We start from the raw sequence: 15,993 nt of genomic DNA, 5'->3' as shown, positions 1-15,993 counted from the left end.
CAGTCCATATATCAACATTTACTTATGCACTTTTAAACATTTTAATGATACTTAATTTTCTTTCTATTTCAAATGTAAATTAAATCACCTTTTTAAAAAAAGACTTCAGAAGATAACCTTTTTCATTCATATATGTTTTCCCAAGTAGTAACTAATTTATACAAACGATCTTCGAAATGTATGTTCATAATTTGTGAATTATGATATGTATATATGTTTCATAAAGTCCACGAATGTTCCTTCCCAGTTGCAAAACAAATAGACTCAAGGACTCATTCATTCCTCGGGCTATTACATTGTACAATTCTGAGTTTGTTATTTTTCTTTGATCTATGTTCTTTATCTTAGACTTAGATTGTATCATCTTGTTCTTTCTCTTTATTTCTCTTTGTTCTTGTTCTTATTTTATTTTTTTTATGAAAAAATTCTGTATTGCTGTGGCTAAGTGGGAAAAAACAATTTCAATAAAGTTCTACCTAACCTTACCTAATTGAATGAAATAGCACACCATAATAATAATATTTGTTGTATTAATTTAATAATTACAAATAATTATACAGAAACAAACATAACTCTCACAACTCCTATGATTGTTTATATAATATTACAAGTTGTTTCCATTTTATATTACTAATTTTCGACCAATATTATAATCACATTCAATATTAATCTGATTTTAGTTTTTAGTTAGTTCGTTTTTAGTTAGTTTTTTACAATTAAAAAGTTTAGCCCAAAACTTACTTTTTTAAAGCTCATAAGATTTAAATAATAAACTACTACTTAACTACTACTTTGTTAAGTTTGCACATCTATACAAGTGCTTTGGTGCTGATATACCATATGGATATTTGGATTTGTTTAACATGACATGTGTGATAATGTTTACAAAGCAAATATTGTTATTACTTTACAGAGTTTAGAAGAAGACAGTGATTTAAACATGAATGCAATATCAAAATACATGCACTTGGCAGTTTAAATGTTTTAATCTCTGTTTTTTTAAAGAGGATTGTACATTTAAACACTGGGGTCGTACAGGAAACGTATTACAATTGAAAGCCTGGTAAGTCAAATACTTTCCCTTGATACATTCCATCTCCTCCCACACCACGCAGCAGCTTCCACTCTCAGCCACCCACTCACTAGGCCCCGCCCATCCCCGCCAGGCCCCGCCCACTCCAGCGCCCCCGCTTCAACTCAACGCTGGAGCCTCCATGTTGCACAGGGACGGTGTCAGTGTAGAACTCCAGTGAGAAGTGTTGCTTAGCAAGAGGCGACTTTACGAAAAGCTCATCATTCCAGGACCGCCATTAGACTTCTTCGACTCCTTTTACGCGACTCGTTCCGTGCGTGACCGCGGGACACGCTAACTGCAGCGCTTTGCTAACTGGACTTCAGCTAAAACCAACGTTACTGTTGTTGTTTACACAGACTTCGCGTCGAGAGTCAGGTCCAGGCATGGTATTGAACGCGGGGGCATGAATGACAGCCTCTCTCTGGCCTCCATCCACCGTGCTAGCTGGCGGGCTACTCCCGCTGTTCGAACGCTTTTCACCCGGGACTAGTGACTGGTCATCCTCCGCTAGCTAACCGTAGCTAGCACAGCGAGCGCGCTAGTCGGGATAAAACTGTGGGGGTAACAAAAAGGAATAACCATCCGTCTCAATGGACCACATGTCCATCATAACCCAGGTTTCCAATCCCAAGGAGGAGGAAGCGATATCCTTCAACCAGGAGAAAGGTAAGGAAAAGTCACTAAAAGTGTGGAGAATCGTTGTTAGCCTTTGGAGCTAACCTGCTAGCAGCTCCACTAGTGAATGACACTGGTAGAGTTTCAGACGTTTGTCATTCTAGAATCGGATCATTCATAGACTCATGCAGTTCTGCAACAAGTTAGCGATATATGCTGGTCTGACTTTGTTTGTGCACTTCACTGATTCGTTTGCATTGAGTTGCAACGCAATGACTTTTAATGCGCCCAGTATTGGCTTCCAACAAACCAAGTTACTTATATTTTCATAGCAAAACTCGATCCTTCTCATATATTTCATGCATTATTGCTCAACGTTGAGAGTTATTCCAACAGCATCTCCAACGTTATATTTTAAATGTGTTGTAACATTCCAGTCATATGTGCTTTTATTCTTTTTCCCCCTAAGTAGTCTGTGTGTATCGAAATGATGGTAACCTAGTAATTTTAAAATACTTTCCATAAAACACTTATTTTTGATTAATTTTCCTACTTCTTATTAGTCTTATATTTTGTGAATTAAATATTTCGTTAAATGTCGCTTTCACTTTTTTTTTGACAATATCTGAGTTTCATTGCTGATTTTTTTTGGGTGCAAGTTAGGTTTCTCTTTCATTGTTGGACATGCTCAAGTATATACGTTTGTTCTGATCCGGATTTTCTGATATAAGGTAGTCTGCCTGCCTGTGCTAATATCCTTCAGATGTTGAGCGACTTTTTCCAGGGTATTTGTGGTAGTTAAGTTTCCGTAAATGTTAACCGTTATTCCATGTCAAAGTTTTTTGTGGTCTGTGGTTTTATTCATGCTTCTAAAAAGTATTGTCATGTGGTCTAACAATGTATGAAATAAAAGTGTTTGTAGAGTTGACCGATGAAGCTGAATTATTGCAGTGTAATGGATTCCAAATTGAACTTTGCTTCTGTTGAATCATACACGGCTGATGTTTCACAACGTGTATTTGTCAAACAGTGAAGCTAGATTCAAACACTGACGTCATTTTAAAAAGGTTCAAGTTTATGGAGTGAGAGGTAACATGTTTGTAATTTCGAAAATAATGGCGTAAAGCAAATATTTTGTTACAGATATCCCAGATTTGTTGAGGTTATGGGTCCAGTGGGACAGTTTCCGGGTCATCAATACCCACGGGATGTGTATCAATATCAGTGTCCATCTCCATTGTCAGTCTATTAGTAACCTGAGCTCTTAAGTCTTTCAAGCAGAACAATGCCGCCTTCTATGATGTTGGTTCTTATGTATTTTGAAAGGTCCGTAGGCATCATGAGATATCCACATTCCACATTCAGGAAAGTTGAGGGTTATCCTTTGGTCTTGCATTCACTTCATTATATCTTCAAAATGTGTGTTTTTTTTAAGGCTAGCTGGGGTAAAATGGATTTTGTAGTATCTGTACTAATGCGTCACTATTATGAACTAATGTTCTTGTCATTCAAGCCATTATGCGACACTTAACTATTACATTGTTCCAAAAAAACTACTAAATGAAGAAAAAGCAAAAGCCTTGGTTTTAATAGATTATTTCAGTATTTTCAGAATGTAAGATGATCCTTAAACTGTATTTATTGTTTTCTATTAAATAATATGGTTTAGTTTGAGGTTGTTTTTCTTATACATTTGGACAAATGTTCTGTTTACCTATGAATTTACTCAGTGACGATGTGAGTTATTGTATTTCTGTGTAAAGCAGTTGTTGATAATGATTATATTTAATAGTTCCCACCATTCCCCATAATTCCAACACTACATGAACACAAACCTTCATCTAGCAGCTTATGCTTTTTGCCCCATAAGTGTAATCCTTGTTGTGGTTGTTTTAAATGTTTTCTAGATTACATTACTGAATTATTTTAATACAATTATGTTATTAAATGAATGAGTCTATCTTGCTGTAGCAACCTCTGATGAGAAATACTGGAACTCAAAGAAGAGTACACAACTGATAACGCTGTGACACAAGATGCTAAACACCCAATTAAGTCATTATACTTTGAAATCTCAGATAAGATGGAAGAGCATGGTACGATAAGACTTTTACAACTAGTTAAGTTGTGACTCTATAGGGAGTGTAGGCAAAATGTAATTGAATATCACATTGTCAAATGTTGGCCTTACTGTCACTGAATTGTAGGACTTTCTTAAGATGTATTATTAATTCAACCAAACTCAGGATGGACATTTTTTTTTGTTATTGGAGAATAATAAAACACACGGTGACATCTTAATAATTTAAATTCTACAGGAAAAAACTTGCTTTTGTGAATTTTGGCAATCATCCCGAAGAAACCCAATCTCTGCAGTTTATTAGAATTCTACAGAAATATGGTGGCATGCTTCCACTTTCTCACTTGAATGAAGAGTATGGAGGAGTTATTTAAAAAATAATATTTAAAGGGCAACTAATGTGTTGATTTAAGTGTCTCTTAAATGGGTCTTGGACCTCTATACTCATCAGTATGTGTCTGTTTGTACAAAACTCCCTTTTATTTTAAATATTTACATTAGAAAATGTACTTAAGCCCCACCAACTGAAAATGTTTTCTGGAAATTAAATGTCGTTTACCCGTTTAATACTTGCAAGTTTTGATGAACGCCTGGCATTAACTTGTTGTCACTCAACGTATTAAGGAACAACATTTGCTTATTATTATTCCATTTGTTGATCGAGTAATAAGATAAAACATGTTTTATTTTTAGCTTGTTGATGTTGCGTGCCTGGCACTTTCACCATTGCTGGTGGGTTCTCGGTGATCCGGCTGGCCTAGTCAAACACCACCATCTTTTTTACGCTGCAAGCAGCAGTTCAGGCCTGTATTGACTGTGTTTTTGTGTTTGTTTGTCATTTATCAGTCCCAATGCAGTCTGTGAATGAGGTGTAATGACAATAAGTGGCAGAGTTTGTATTCTTTTACAATTCAACATCGAGGAAATAATTTGCGTGCCAGGAGTCACCATTCCATCTGCTCACGCCACTGAGAACTGAGTGAGACTGGTTTGGCAGCACATAATCAGCCATTTAGAATTGGTATTTTGTGGCAACTTGAGTACTAGTGCATTTAAAAAGAAGAATGTATCCACTTTGTATTTTAGGGATGAATGTCTAAATAAATCCATGATCATTTTCATTTCATAGTAAAAAGAAAATTCTCATACACTTTGCTAGAAAACTAGCTTTTTTTGCCCCAAATGGCCTGTCACACATTAATAGCACCCGAAGATTGATCAACTTAGAAAACATGTTGAAAGCATTAGAACTTTTCAATGACACAATCATTCATTTATTCTGTCTGTGTTTAACTAAGTTAGCAGTGATCTCTTTGCTCTTATATGTCTCAAATCCGGGGATATAGAAGTACATCCCAGCAGCTGTTGTACAGGAATTTGGCAGGTAACTCTCCACTTGTTGAAGCGGCTCCAAACCGTCTGGACCGAAATTGACAACCTATTGCTCACAGAGTTCTTCTCTGGCTGTATTACAACATGTGCCTGCCTTTCACACTGCTGGGCTGCCCCCCTAAATATAGACCAGAAGTCTGTTGGCCAGGCTAGCACTGACCTCCAGTCCACATTTAACCACTGGAGATGACCATGATTACTCTTTTTATTCTTGCACGTAATTCTGTCTTCAAAAACATTAGACCTCACGTTAAATGCATTGGCGTATAAGCCATGTGTAAAGTTTGACGAGTCACTGTTGTTGACAAAGACTACTTGTTGAGGTAAATGAGTGACGATGGATAAATTGTGGTATATAGTCCTAGTAATTTCAGAGGAATGTATAGGTATTATTCAGAAAAATAATGGCTGGAAAAGTTGTGTCAAAACAGGTGATGGCCTTGATAAGTAAACATATTGAATATGAACCTATTTAAAGCATTCGCCAACCAACGCACAAATCCAATGTCCAAATTCCATGTTGAGTTAAATATTCTAACCACTATAATGTGTTCTTTAACTTAAATCTTTGTAATGGCCAATCCTCATTAAATCTTTGGTAACTATTTTTAGACTTCCTTGAAATAGCCAGGGCAACCACAGGGTCATAAAGTAGGGTTCCTGTGAATCCTTAAAAAAAATCTGAAAAGAATAGGCTGGTTAGGAAACTGACTTGGAGCTGAGGCTCAAAAACAGACACTAAGGTCTAAATAACTTTACTTGTGAGGAGAGTACAATACAGAACATACATCTCTCTGAAGCACAGAGCTGTTAGTTATATTTGTTACAGTTTCAGTTTTGTTACAGTTTCACAAGCCTTGGCCTAAACTACTTGAATATATTGTCTTAAGTTGTAGGAACCATGTAAGAAAAAAAAATTAAATTCCATTGTTTGAAATTTATATCTTAAATGTCCGTGATTTAATTAAAATCTTGTGTTTTAAATCCATACACATAAGTCTTGAATTACATAACACTCCCTCAAAAACAAATGCTTAAACCCTATTTCAAATGTTCAACTTTAACATAACTTACCTGACAACATGATTAGATTAGTAAGAGTAAGTTTTACCATTTGGAATAGTGAAAAGTGTGGGGGTTTTTTTTATTCATAGTTTCATTAATTCATTTATTTATTTTTTAATTAAAAGAGTGCATGTATGTAAAGCATCTCTTCTCAGCAAATCCAATCTGACCCATTTCTGAGGCCTTACAAAATGCCACCAATTGCAAAAGACAAAGCGAAGCAAGGAAGGAAGATTATGTATCAGAAATAGGAGAAGATTTTTAAATTAATTAAGCATTTATTATCACAACACACCTTTTCATTTCTGTGCTCCCCAAACCATTAAAAAGCTTGCATAATAATTAAAGAGTCAAAAAACTTTTTGTTGCCAGTATTGTAAACGCAACATAAGGATTGCATTGGTGGCGGTACAGAATAAAAGAATGAGATGTTTAAAGAGGTTGATGAACCCTGATTTGGGGAGGGAAAACTTTTGAATTGTTTGTAATGTAAGCCCCATCATAATGTTTTTTTATTTTCTGAAACACTATATCCACACAAACAATTTAGGCAGCAATTTACATTATGTACCCCCATACTGCCCTGCAGGGTACAGCTGCAAATATCTAATAATCATCAGATTTATTTTCAATAACCCTGACTTATTCAAAGTAAGAACTTGCCCAGATCCGTGCTTACTTTTCTGTATTTTTACTTGCTAGTAAATGAGATGGTGGAAGAAACTTTCCCTGTTGACTTTACCTATAGTCATGCACATTTGTCTGTCAAAAATAAAGTAGAAGGCTGAAAATGGTTTCACCGGCACTTTAATTGTTCGCTATTATGTCAATTATTTGTTGCAGTTATGTCATGAACTGGATGCAACTTTAAAGTGATATTTCACTCGTTATTCAAATGCTGGTTATTTTCTACTCACCGTAATTTCGACTAAGGTGCTAATGCTAATGTAGCAACTGAAGCTCAATAGTCATCAAAATACCTCCATAATTTTCTGAAAAATCCCTCTTTTATTGAAGCTCTGAGAAATTGTTCCAATTTTTTTTTATTAACTTTTTACTTGATGCATGTTTGTAGTGGAAGCTCCCAGTCTCTCAGCAGGGTAAATCGCAAATGCCCACAGACACAGGAAATGTGTGTCAGTGCGGAGACACTAAGAGCTCGCGTAAGATTTACCTTGAGAGAAAAATAACATTAGTGTTGACATGTTTGTACTGTGATTAATTAAATTCAGTTTTCTATACAATCCCAGCTAAATATTCTGTTTTGGCAAATTTCTGTAGACGGTTCAGTTGGTAAGGATGTTTTCTAAACTTCAATCTGTTTTTTCTTAATAGTCAAGCTGGCATTTATGTTGATGATTCACAGGAAGCAGACTGTATTGTCCTACTTAGCTGTCATGCCGAACTTGAGTTCAGAGGTAAAGTGTTTGATGATGGACATGTGTCGATACAAGTGTAGCTGTTTTTAAGAAGCTATTAAGAGAATAACAACTTCGAAACAATGGTGACCTGTGACAGTGGTTGTGCAATAGGGTTGCATTCCTACTTTGAATTTAATATTGCTGTACCGAAATCTGTTCAGAAGTTTGAAACTGTGTCTGGGATATGGATCAGATGTTTTGTCAACACATATCTTTTGCAGTATTATTTAAGTATTATTGTATCTGAGAAATATTACTGAGTAATGTTTGTTGCTCAAAGCAAATTATGAACCATTATTTAAATAGTTTGCCATTAAATTATTATTAAAACAGTTAATCCAGGCAAAAACTAATGAGTACATTGTGTTACACTTAAGCTCACTTCATTAAAATTCTAGCATGCTTTTAGCTTCCACTTCTTCTGCTTGTTCGAGTCTGAGGGGTTGTAGATAAATGACTGATAGCATAGAGGAGGAATGCAGCTTTCTGAAGTTTGTGGTTTGTGTTCCTCCCCTTATTTCTTGTTTGCTACTACAGTACCTCCCTCACCTGTCAGATGAGATATAGGAGGGAGGGCAGAGGATAGTATAAACAACATTTCAAGACATGTTACCGTGCTCCGATGGTTTTGCCTACTCCTTCCTGGGTTCCCATTTTTGTTCAGCTCTCATGTTCTGAAACCTTTAAACAGAAGTTATTTGTATATTTGTGTGTCTTGTGATACACCGATGACTTGTCCAAAGTATTTTCCATTCACAATAATGCTTCAATTCTGAAACACCACATGTGTTGCAACTGAAATGCACTGTAACATATTTTCTTTTCTTGCTTTTGCATTGACAGCATCACAGTCCAACAACAGCTTAAAGAAGCAAAGGAGTCGGAGCATCTTCAGCACATTCTTCTGCTGCTTCCGCAACTACAATGTTGAGTCTCCAGCTTCAAACACAAACACCAGCTCCCTGCCTCCGCCGATCGAGGAGAATGGATCTCCTCCAAAGGTGAGCAGCTGCTACTTGTTTGTCTACTTTACTGTTTTGTTTTTTTATATCTGTCTTTATACATATACAATAGGTATAATGTATATAAACTCTCATAATGCCTCTTCATCCATTGTTTTTTGTTTGTTTGTTTTGGATGGTACATTTCTATTTCTTGTGTTTTAGTGTGACCAGGTCGAAGTCATCCCTGTTCCTTGTGTATGTATCGCCCTTTTTCTCTCTTCATCTCTTCCTGTCTGTCTTTCCTTCTCTTTGCATGCAGGCTTTTGTGTCTGTGTTGGCTCCTCTAAGAACTTTAGCTCTGCTGCCACACTGTGGTTCAGTCCAGGCCGTCGCAGCTCCTTGAGTAGAGTTGCCCTGTGTGCACGGACAGCATGGGTGTCAGTGGTTTGTATTGCATTTTAAGACGGTGTGAAGCTAAACACATAATGAATCATGTATCGGCTGCCATTTAACCTGATAATATGCCATCATCGCCATGTTTTTTTTTTTTACAATTGTTTAAAATTGGGCCTATAATACCAAAGATTTCATCTTTTTTTTCTTTTGACCGTTTGGAATATAATAGTTTTTTGCGATAATCGAACCTTTTGCGAGGTAAAATGTATAAAAGCTAATTAAACAAAAAGCAGACCATAAAACCATAAAGAAATTAAAATAGTAAATATTTAAAAACACATTTTTGCAGTTGAAGTATAATGCATAAGGATACCCTTGATAAAGCGAAAGGATGACTATGACTAATTTTTTATTTCATTCGTGAAAAAATATGTTATGCAAACAAGTGATATCATGTGCTATAACCATGTGACAAAGACACTGCAGACACTGCATGTGCAACCATACATCTATCTGTGGGCAGTAAACGTTATGCACAGTTGTTGGTTCACCCAAGTTCATTTGTCATGTCATTTCAAATCTTGGTGTCATCATGGCGAAATGGATTTCCATTTTGGGGCTTCTTGTTTGTGCAAGTTGCTTGACATTTGCTAACATCTGCATGGCTTGAAAAAAAGTCATCTTCAACCTGTGACCTCAAGCTGTAATGACACCACATTCATCTCACCTTTTTGTTTTTTGCCTTGAGTTTCATATTCACAGAAATTGAGGCTGTAACCATAATCATTTACTAGGAGTAGCAATAAGTCCATAATGTTTTCTCTTTTATTGCACCAGAGAACATTTAAGCAATCCTCATATATAACTCCTCATAGATGCTTACTGATGAGTACATATTGGAATAGAAAGATGAATTTTGGCTTTATAAAAAACGTGTACATTTTATTTATTTATACATAATTTGCGGCAACATTCTAAGAATCAGTGTTTCATCTAAACCCACCGTCTTGGGTTTAAGTTTAAATATAGCAATATACAACAATATAACACATATTCTACACTTAAAATGGTTAGTAGGTCAGAATCCATAATTCTGTAACAAGTGTAACCTGTTTGGATGTTTTATAATGATCATACATCAAAGTACCAAATATTTTTGTTACTACACAAAACATTTAATAGATTTCTGTTTTGTAACTGCCACACCATGGGTGGAATGCATGCAATAACTATAAAGCGATCCATGCCAATTATTGGAAGATAAAACAAGACTCGTAATTTAGATTTGAAATGCATTGATCAGTAAGGAAAATTCTTCTCTTTTCCCTTCTCACAGCCACCAGCCAAACACCTCCTACCAGAGATGCAAATATCCGACTATGGTAAAAAGTGCGTTGTGATCGACTTGGATGAAACACTCGTACACAGCTCTTTCAAGGTGAGACCAGGCGGGATTATAGAGTGTGGCCAATAGAAAGTCATGAATTGTATGATTTAATATGGGATGTTTTTGTTTGTTGTTCTCCTCAATTTACATAAGCTATTGTTTTTCTTTTTTAATCATAAAATATTGAGAAAAATCTTCTTTCCTTTTTTCAAATCTTAAAGTATACTTTGGTAATAAAACCATAGGAGACAATGTATGAGTATATATTATAAATGCAAATGAATACACTGTAGATTTACCTTAAGGTGACATTGGCATGAATTCTAGATCGTGAGTATTTCTCAGAATTTTTACTTTTGCAGTACTAAGACATTCTCGCACTCTGATCCCTAATACGTGCCTTAACTGTTGTTGTTGATTCAACATCAATGATCTATCAAGCAAAACAAGCTAATCCAATGTCCTTGCATAATATTATTAACCATGCTAAGCAGCTTTGTTATGCAGCGGCAAAAAAATATTTCCACTCATATGATTTCATCATGAGCATAAGTCCCCTGCTTTTACCTCCTGTTGATCAGTTCTTATACAACAATGAGAAGAGATTTTCTTTTATATATATATAAAAGTGTATTTACATATTCTTCACTGGTGGGACATATTTAATAATTACAGACTAATAATATGTGACCTGTTCTTCTCACAGCCCATCAGCAACGCAGACTTTATTGTTCCTGTGGAGATAGACGGTACAGTTCATCAGGTAACCGACAACATGACATGTTTCTAATTTTTTGTTGAAAGTGTTTGCAAGAACCTGAAGAAGAATGTCTGTGATCCAGTTCAAGTAATCCAGGATAGGCTGTGTGTATGTTGTTTGGCCTGTTCATGATTACTTGCACAGGGCTGCAGTCACTGAGCAACTACAGATAAATGGCATTGAAACCTTTACCCCGACTATATTTATACATCTCTTTATTTATTTGTTTATATACCCCAAGTATCGTTTAACCATTAACATGTCGTCTTTATATTTCAACAATTATAAATAAGAATCTTTTATTTTTTAAATAATGCCACCAAGAGTCTTATGTCTAAATACTCTGAGTGCAATAAATACTCTTAAAGTGATCTTGTTAAACTCGATGTGTGTGTTTCTTGCAGGTGTATGTGCTGAAGCGACCTCACGTTGATGAGTTTCTCCAGAAGATGGGCGAACTTTTCGAATGTGTGCTCTTCACCGCGAGTCTGGCTAAGGTAGGTTACTCGAAAAGTTGACCCGTTTTGATTGCTTTTTCTCCACTTCCTGGCTAAGCCTTTACCACTTCCTGTGCTACATCATGTCTCTTCCACAAGCCATAATGGTGAGTTTCACAAAGTAGAAATGCGGAGATGGTGGTAGTGTATGTTAGAACGCGGGCTGCAACACTGTGGTCAAATATTAATTCTTTATTTAATAGTGTAAAAGCTGTTAAAGCAACAATATTTAACATTTAAAAAAAATGTATTTATTGTCTGTTAATTTTGAACGTTAATGATTTGCGTAGTAGATTTCCTTAGCTACAGTTACATTTTCTTAATTTATGACACCATTTCAATATGACATTTTTATTATTTATTAGTAATTGTTTGTTTTTTAAGTTTCTAGACAACTTTTCATTAATAGACTCGCACATTACCATGCCTGAATAGCCAAGTAAAATACGGTGGTCACCACTGTATATTTTTGGAGTTTGAGCTACACTTACAAACTTGTATTTGCATTGTCAAAAAAATACAATTTACAACATTTACTGCACCACTAACCAATACTGAAGTCGTATCTATATGGAAATTCTTCCTGAGACCATCTCCAGGTGTCAACCCTGATAATTAGCTTCAGTCTTTAACTAGGAAAGATGTCTTAACCACCATTAAGTTAGCAGTCCCAGTTACAACTAGTGATGTATTGATGAAGCTTCATGAAACCTTGTCATCATTTTTGCTCAGTAGATGTCGCTCTTGCCTCAAACTGATGAGAAGTTTCATTGAAATATTTGTGCTAAGCGAAAGATTAAATAACAAGATTGACATCTAGTGGAATCTGAAAATGAGGACAATGCTTCATGAAGCTTCATCAACACATCACCAGATACAACAGCAGTAGAAGAGGCTGTGTACCCGAGTGAAGCGTCCTAGTCTGTAGTTTCACGCTAACTTCACAAGTGTGCAGCCATTTACTCATCTCTGTTGTCTCTGGATAGTATGCTGACCCTGTGGCCGACCTCCTGGACCAGTGGGGCGTGTTCAGAGCTCGACTCTTCAGAGAATCCTGCGTTTTCCACAGAGGGAACTACGTGAAAGACCTCAGTCGACTGGGACGAGAGCTCAGCAATGTCATCATAGTGGACAACTCACCCGCGTCCTACATCTTTCACCCGGAGAATGCTGTGAGTGGTACAAGTGTCTTATAGATCATTTGATCCCTCTCCTTCTGGTCCAGTTTGGATGACCAATTCTGTCCCCTCAGGTGCCCGTCCAGTCCTGGTTTGATGACATGAACGACACCGAGCTCCTGGACCTGCTGCCTTTCTTCGAGGGTCTCAGCAAAGAGGAGGAGGTCTATGGAGTCCTGCAGAACCTCCGGGGAAGGTAGCAGGATGAGCACCAAGTAATCGCCACCTGCCTCCAACCTCTGGACACCCGCAACTCTCTCAGACTCAGGCAGAACCCCCTTCATGTGCCACTCTTATCCTCCCCTCACAAGGAGGGTGCCCCGACGTCTCACTGTGGAATCTTCTCCTGCCCCACTCCTGACCCAACGTCCGGCTGCCTTTTGAGTGCCATCGGATTTACTCTCACAGGAGTGTGAAGCTCCACGTCTGGACGAATCCAGAGTCACACCCAGGACTAGACATTTAGAGGAACCACCTCTGGTTTTTATTGTCAAGCCAACAAAGTTTTAATATTAGGTGAAAAAAAAAAAGTGCTCAAAGCCAAAAACAACTTCAATAATCACAGACTGGTGTGCAGAGAAAAGTCCTCTTGTTGCTATGCAGGTCTCTGCTGGTGGACAGACTCTGGTTCTGCTTTCTTACTGGATCAAGTGCCTTGTGTGAATCATTTTCTACTCGCCGTTTGTTCCTCCCAGCTCCGACCCTCTCGCCCGAGTCGATATCAACGCAACTATCACAAAGAGAGCCACGTGCTTATGTTTTAAGCTAACTCAGCATTTTTATTCATATTTGGCAACCTATTCGTCTAAATGAGGTTTTTAACCCCAATTCGTCTTCAGTATCACATGAGGTTATCACGCAGCAGCTAGGAGGTAAAACACTACATGCTAACACTAGCATCATGAGATGGGAGCTTGCATATTCTGGAGTGGAGTTGACAATAATTCGCCAAAACCTATTTTCTGAAAATGTGCCAACAAATAAACGGACCGGTTACGGGATTTGGTGATAAATACATGCACGTTTACTGGGTGATGCTGTCGCACACTCAATTTCTATTATGGTTGAGTCAAATTTACAATTTAAACCATAATGTTGTTGTGCTACCATGGTGACAAGCTCAAACACAACAAATGACATCATGAAATGACCTCACCTGCTGCGGCCACTGCAAGTTGCCAAATGTGATTTTTAAGAAGCGTCATATCTTGATTTTTATTTTTAACCCGTTGATACACATGTGAAATTTCCGCTTTTAATCCAATTCAGCTTGTCTTGCTCTGCACATGCTCAGTGGGGTTTCATCCACAAAAGATCCACTTCCCAGTCGCTGAAGTGTCGCTCGGGTTCTCGGGTCCGCCAGAACCCAGGCGTCCAGTGTAGTGTGACACGTGCACAAGTCTCTCTGGTTCGGAACCAGGAGACATGTTGTGTGTCTTTCTCTTGCCGTGTGAGTGAGTGTGTGTGTGTGTGAGTGTGGTTTCTTCCCTCCCAGACTCTTCACCTCAGTGCCTATGTTTGAAGAGCCAAGCAACCAAATGCTGTAACTTCTGCTCTCACGGCAATAATGTGGGGACGAGAGGTGGGCAGTGGGACCGGACCAGACCTCTTGAATTGGTCCCAATGAAGCTTTGAACTGAGTCGCTCATCGTGTTATTCAAGTCAATGTTTGAGCCCACAGCTCCTCAGTGAAGGTTTATGAACGTGTTTATAACGGTGTCACCAGGTCGTACGACAGTCGTGATCGATTCATGCTTGCACATCACTTTTACGGTCGGTTTTAGTACGTGTTAAATTGAACGCAAGTTCTGGAGAAAACCAACATTATTGCAAAAGACAATATGCATTGTAAAAAAAAAAAAGTAAATTGTATCGATCTAAAGGGGGAAATAATTCAGTCCAGTTTTTGTACAATGTTCCTTAAAACAGATTTGAGTAATATTGGTTAAAAACATGGTTAATGTTGTGATGAATTAAAAAAAGATGTGTGACCCTGTTGCCAAATAATGAGCCTGTAAAAATAAGAATCTCTGTCAATAGGACACTGTTATAAATGACTTCTAAACAGTTATTGGGGTCTCAAAGTGCGACTGGGTCGACTCCTCACCTGACGGTGGCTCCTGGAAGAGGTTAAAGGTCACAGCGTGCGAGGTCAGCCCTACCCAGCTGCTGTGATCAGTCCAAAGGAAGTTTTGGATCCAGGTGGTCCTACTTGTCTCGGACCAGGACTCATTCTGGCGTTGATGCCTTACTGCCCATGGAGATCCAAGACTCTCCCCCCCTCACCCCACCCCCCTTCCTCAAAGAAGTGAGTCGGCGCCGTCTCACCGTCGGACTGGTTTGGTTGACCTCTGCTGCTCCCTCACACGTCGTAGGCGCGATAAAGCATTTGAACGTCTGGTTTTGGTTCGGGCAGTGCAATGTCCTTTTCTACCGAATGGACTTCTGAAAATGTTTTGATATTTTTCTACCTATATCGTCAGTATTTTCTTGGGTGAAAGTTCCTTTATTATTCAGAGATCCCTTTTTGTTTCCTCACATTGTTCTGGGTGGAGATACTTATTCCGGCTCGGTTCTCTCTATCTGGGCTCCGGGTCGCTCACACCAGCATCTTTCTGTTCTGGTCACATGTTTGGTTTTGATTTTACTCACTGCTTCTTTGAATATTTGAATCCTGTCGTCACTGATTTGTTCCGCTTAACTTTCTTTCTCCTTTAAAAACTTGTAAAATCTTTTTTTTGGGGGAGGCTTCTGGAGTTTGGGCATCATCTTGTCGACATAGGCGACCTTATTTGTTTCTTCTTTCTGTAATAAAAAGCTTCATTGATATTCGAATGTTTGTTCTTTATTTTTTTGTGTAAGGTGGGACGATTGAATGAATTGAGAAATAAAATCAGTTGAATGAGTGCGAATAATTTAAACATTTTTAATATTTCTAGAATTATTGTCAGTATTTATGAGAGGTACTTTATAACATGCTTTTAGAGCATGGCTGGCAGGTTTAAAATTCATTCATTTGATAATGATCACCTTTAAAACGTAGTTTTTGAACAAGAAAAGCGGACTCCTGATATATTCTGTTGGTCAAACGAACAGGTTAATGCTGATTTGAACAATTTAAATTTTAAATGGCGTTTTCATTCGAAGGCCCGTAGATGGCGCTCCACACACGAGTCTTTATAA

General features: G+C 37.6%; 1 protein-coding gene across 2 annotated transcripts; it reads left to right on the top strand.

The window, feature by feature from the left end:
• Positions 1-1,099: 1,099 nt before the first annotated feature.
• LOC148063255 (CTD small phosphatase-like protein) lies at positions 1,100-15,645 on the top strand. Of its 2 annotated transcripts, XM_087810829.1 has the most exons (8): positions 1,100-1,741; positions 8,492-8,649; positions 8,815-8,847; positions 10,325-10,426; positions 11,082-11,138; positions 11,540-11,632; positions 12,619-12,804; positions 12,885-15,645. In XM_087810829.1, exons 1-8 carry the CDS (start codon positions 1,666-1,668, stop codon positions 13,008-13,010), a joined length of 831 nt encoding a protein of 276 aa, XP_087666955.1. In that variant the 5' UTR covers positions 1,100-1,665; the 3' UTR covers positions 13,011-15,645. The 2 variants fall into 2 exon arrangements, with proteins under 2 accessions (XP_087666955.1, XP_087666956.1); XM_087810830.1 differs by lacking the exon at positions 8,815-8,847 and having other exon boundaries at positions 1,108-1,741.
• The last annotated feature ends 348 nt before the right edge of the window (positions 15,646-15,993 follow it).

The sequence above is a fragment of the Callionymus lyra genome, chromosome 16, assembly GCF_982586985.1.
Source record: "Callionymus lyra chromosome 16, fCalLyr1.hap1.1, whole genome shotgun sequence".
NCBI lineage: Eukaryota > Metazoa > Chordata > Actinopteri > Syngnathiformes > Callionymidae > Callionymus > Callionymus lyra.
The sequence above is the reverse complement of the archived record's forward strand: the minus strand, read 5'-3'. Positions and strand labels throughout refer to the sequence as shown.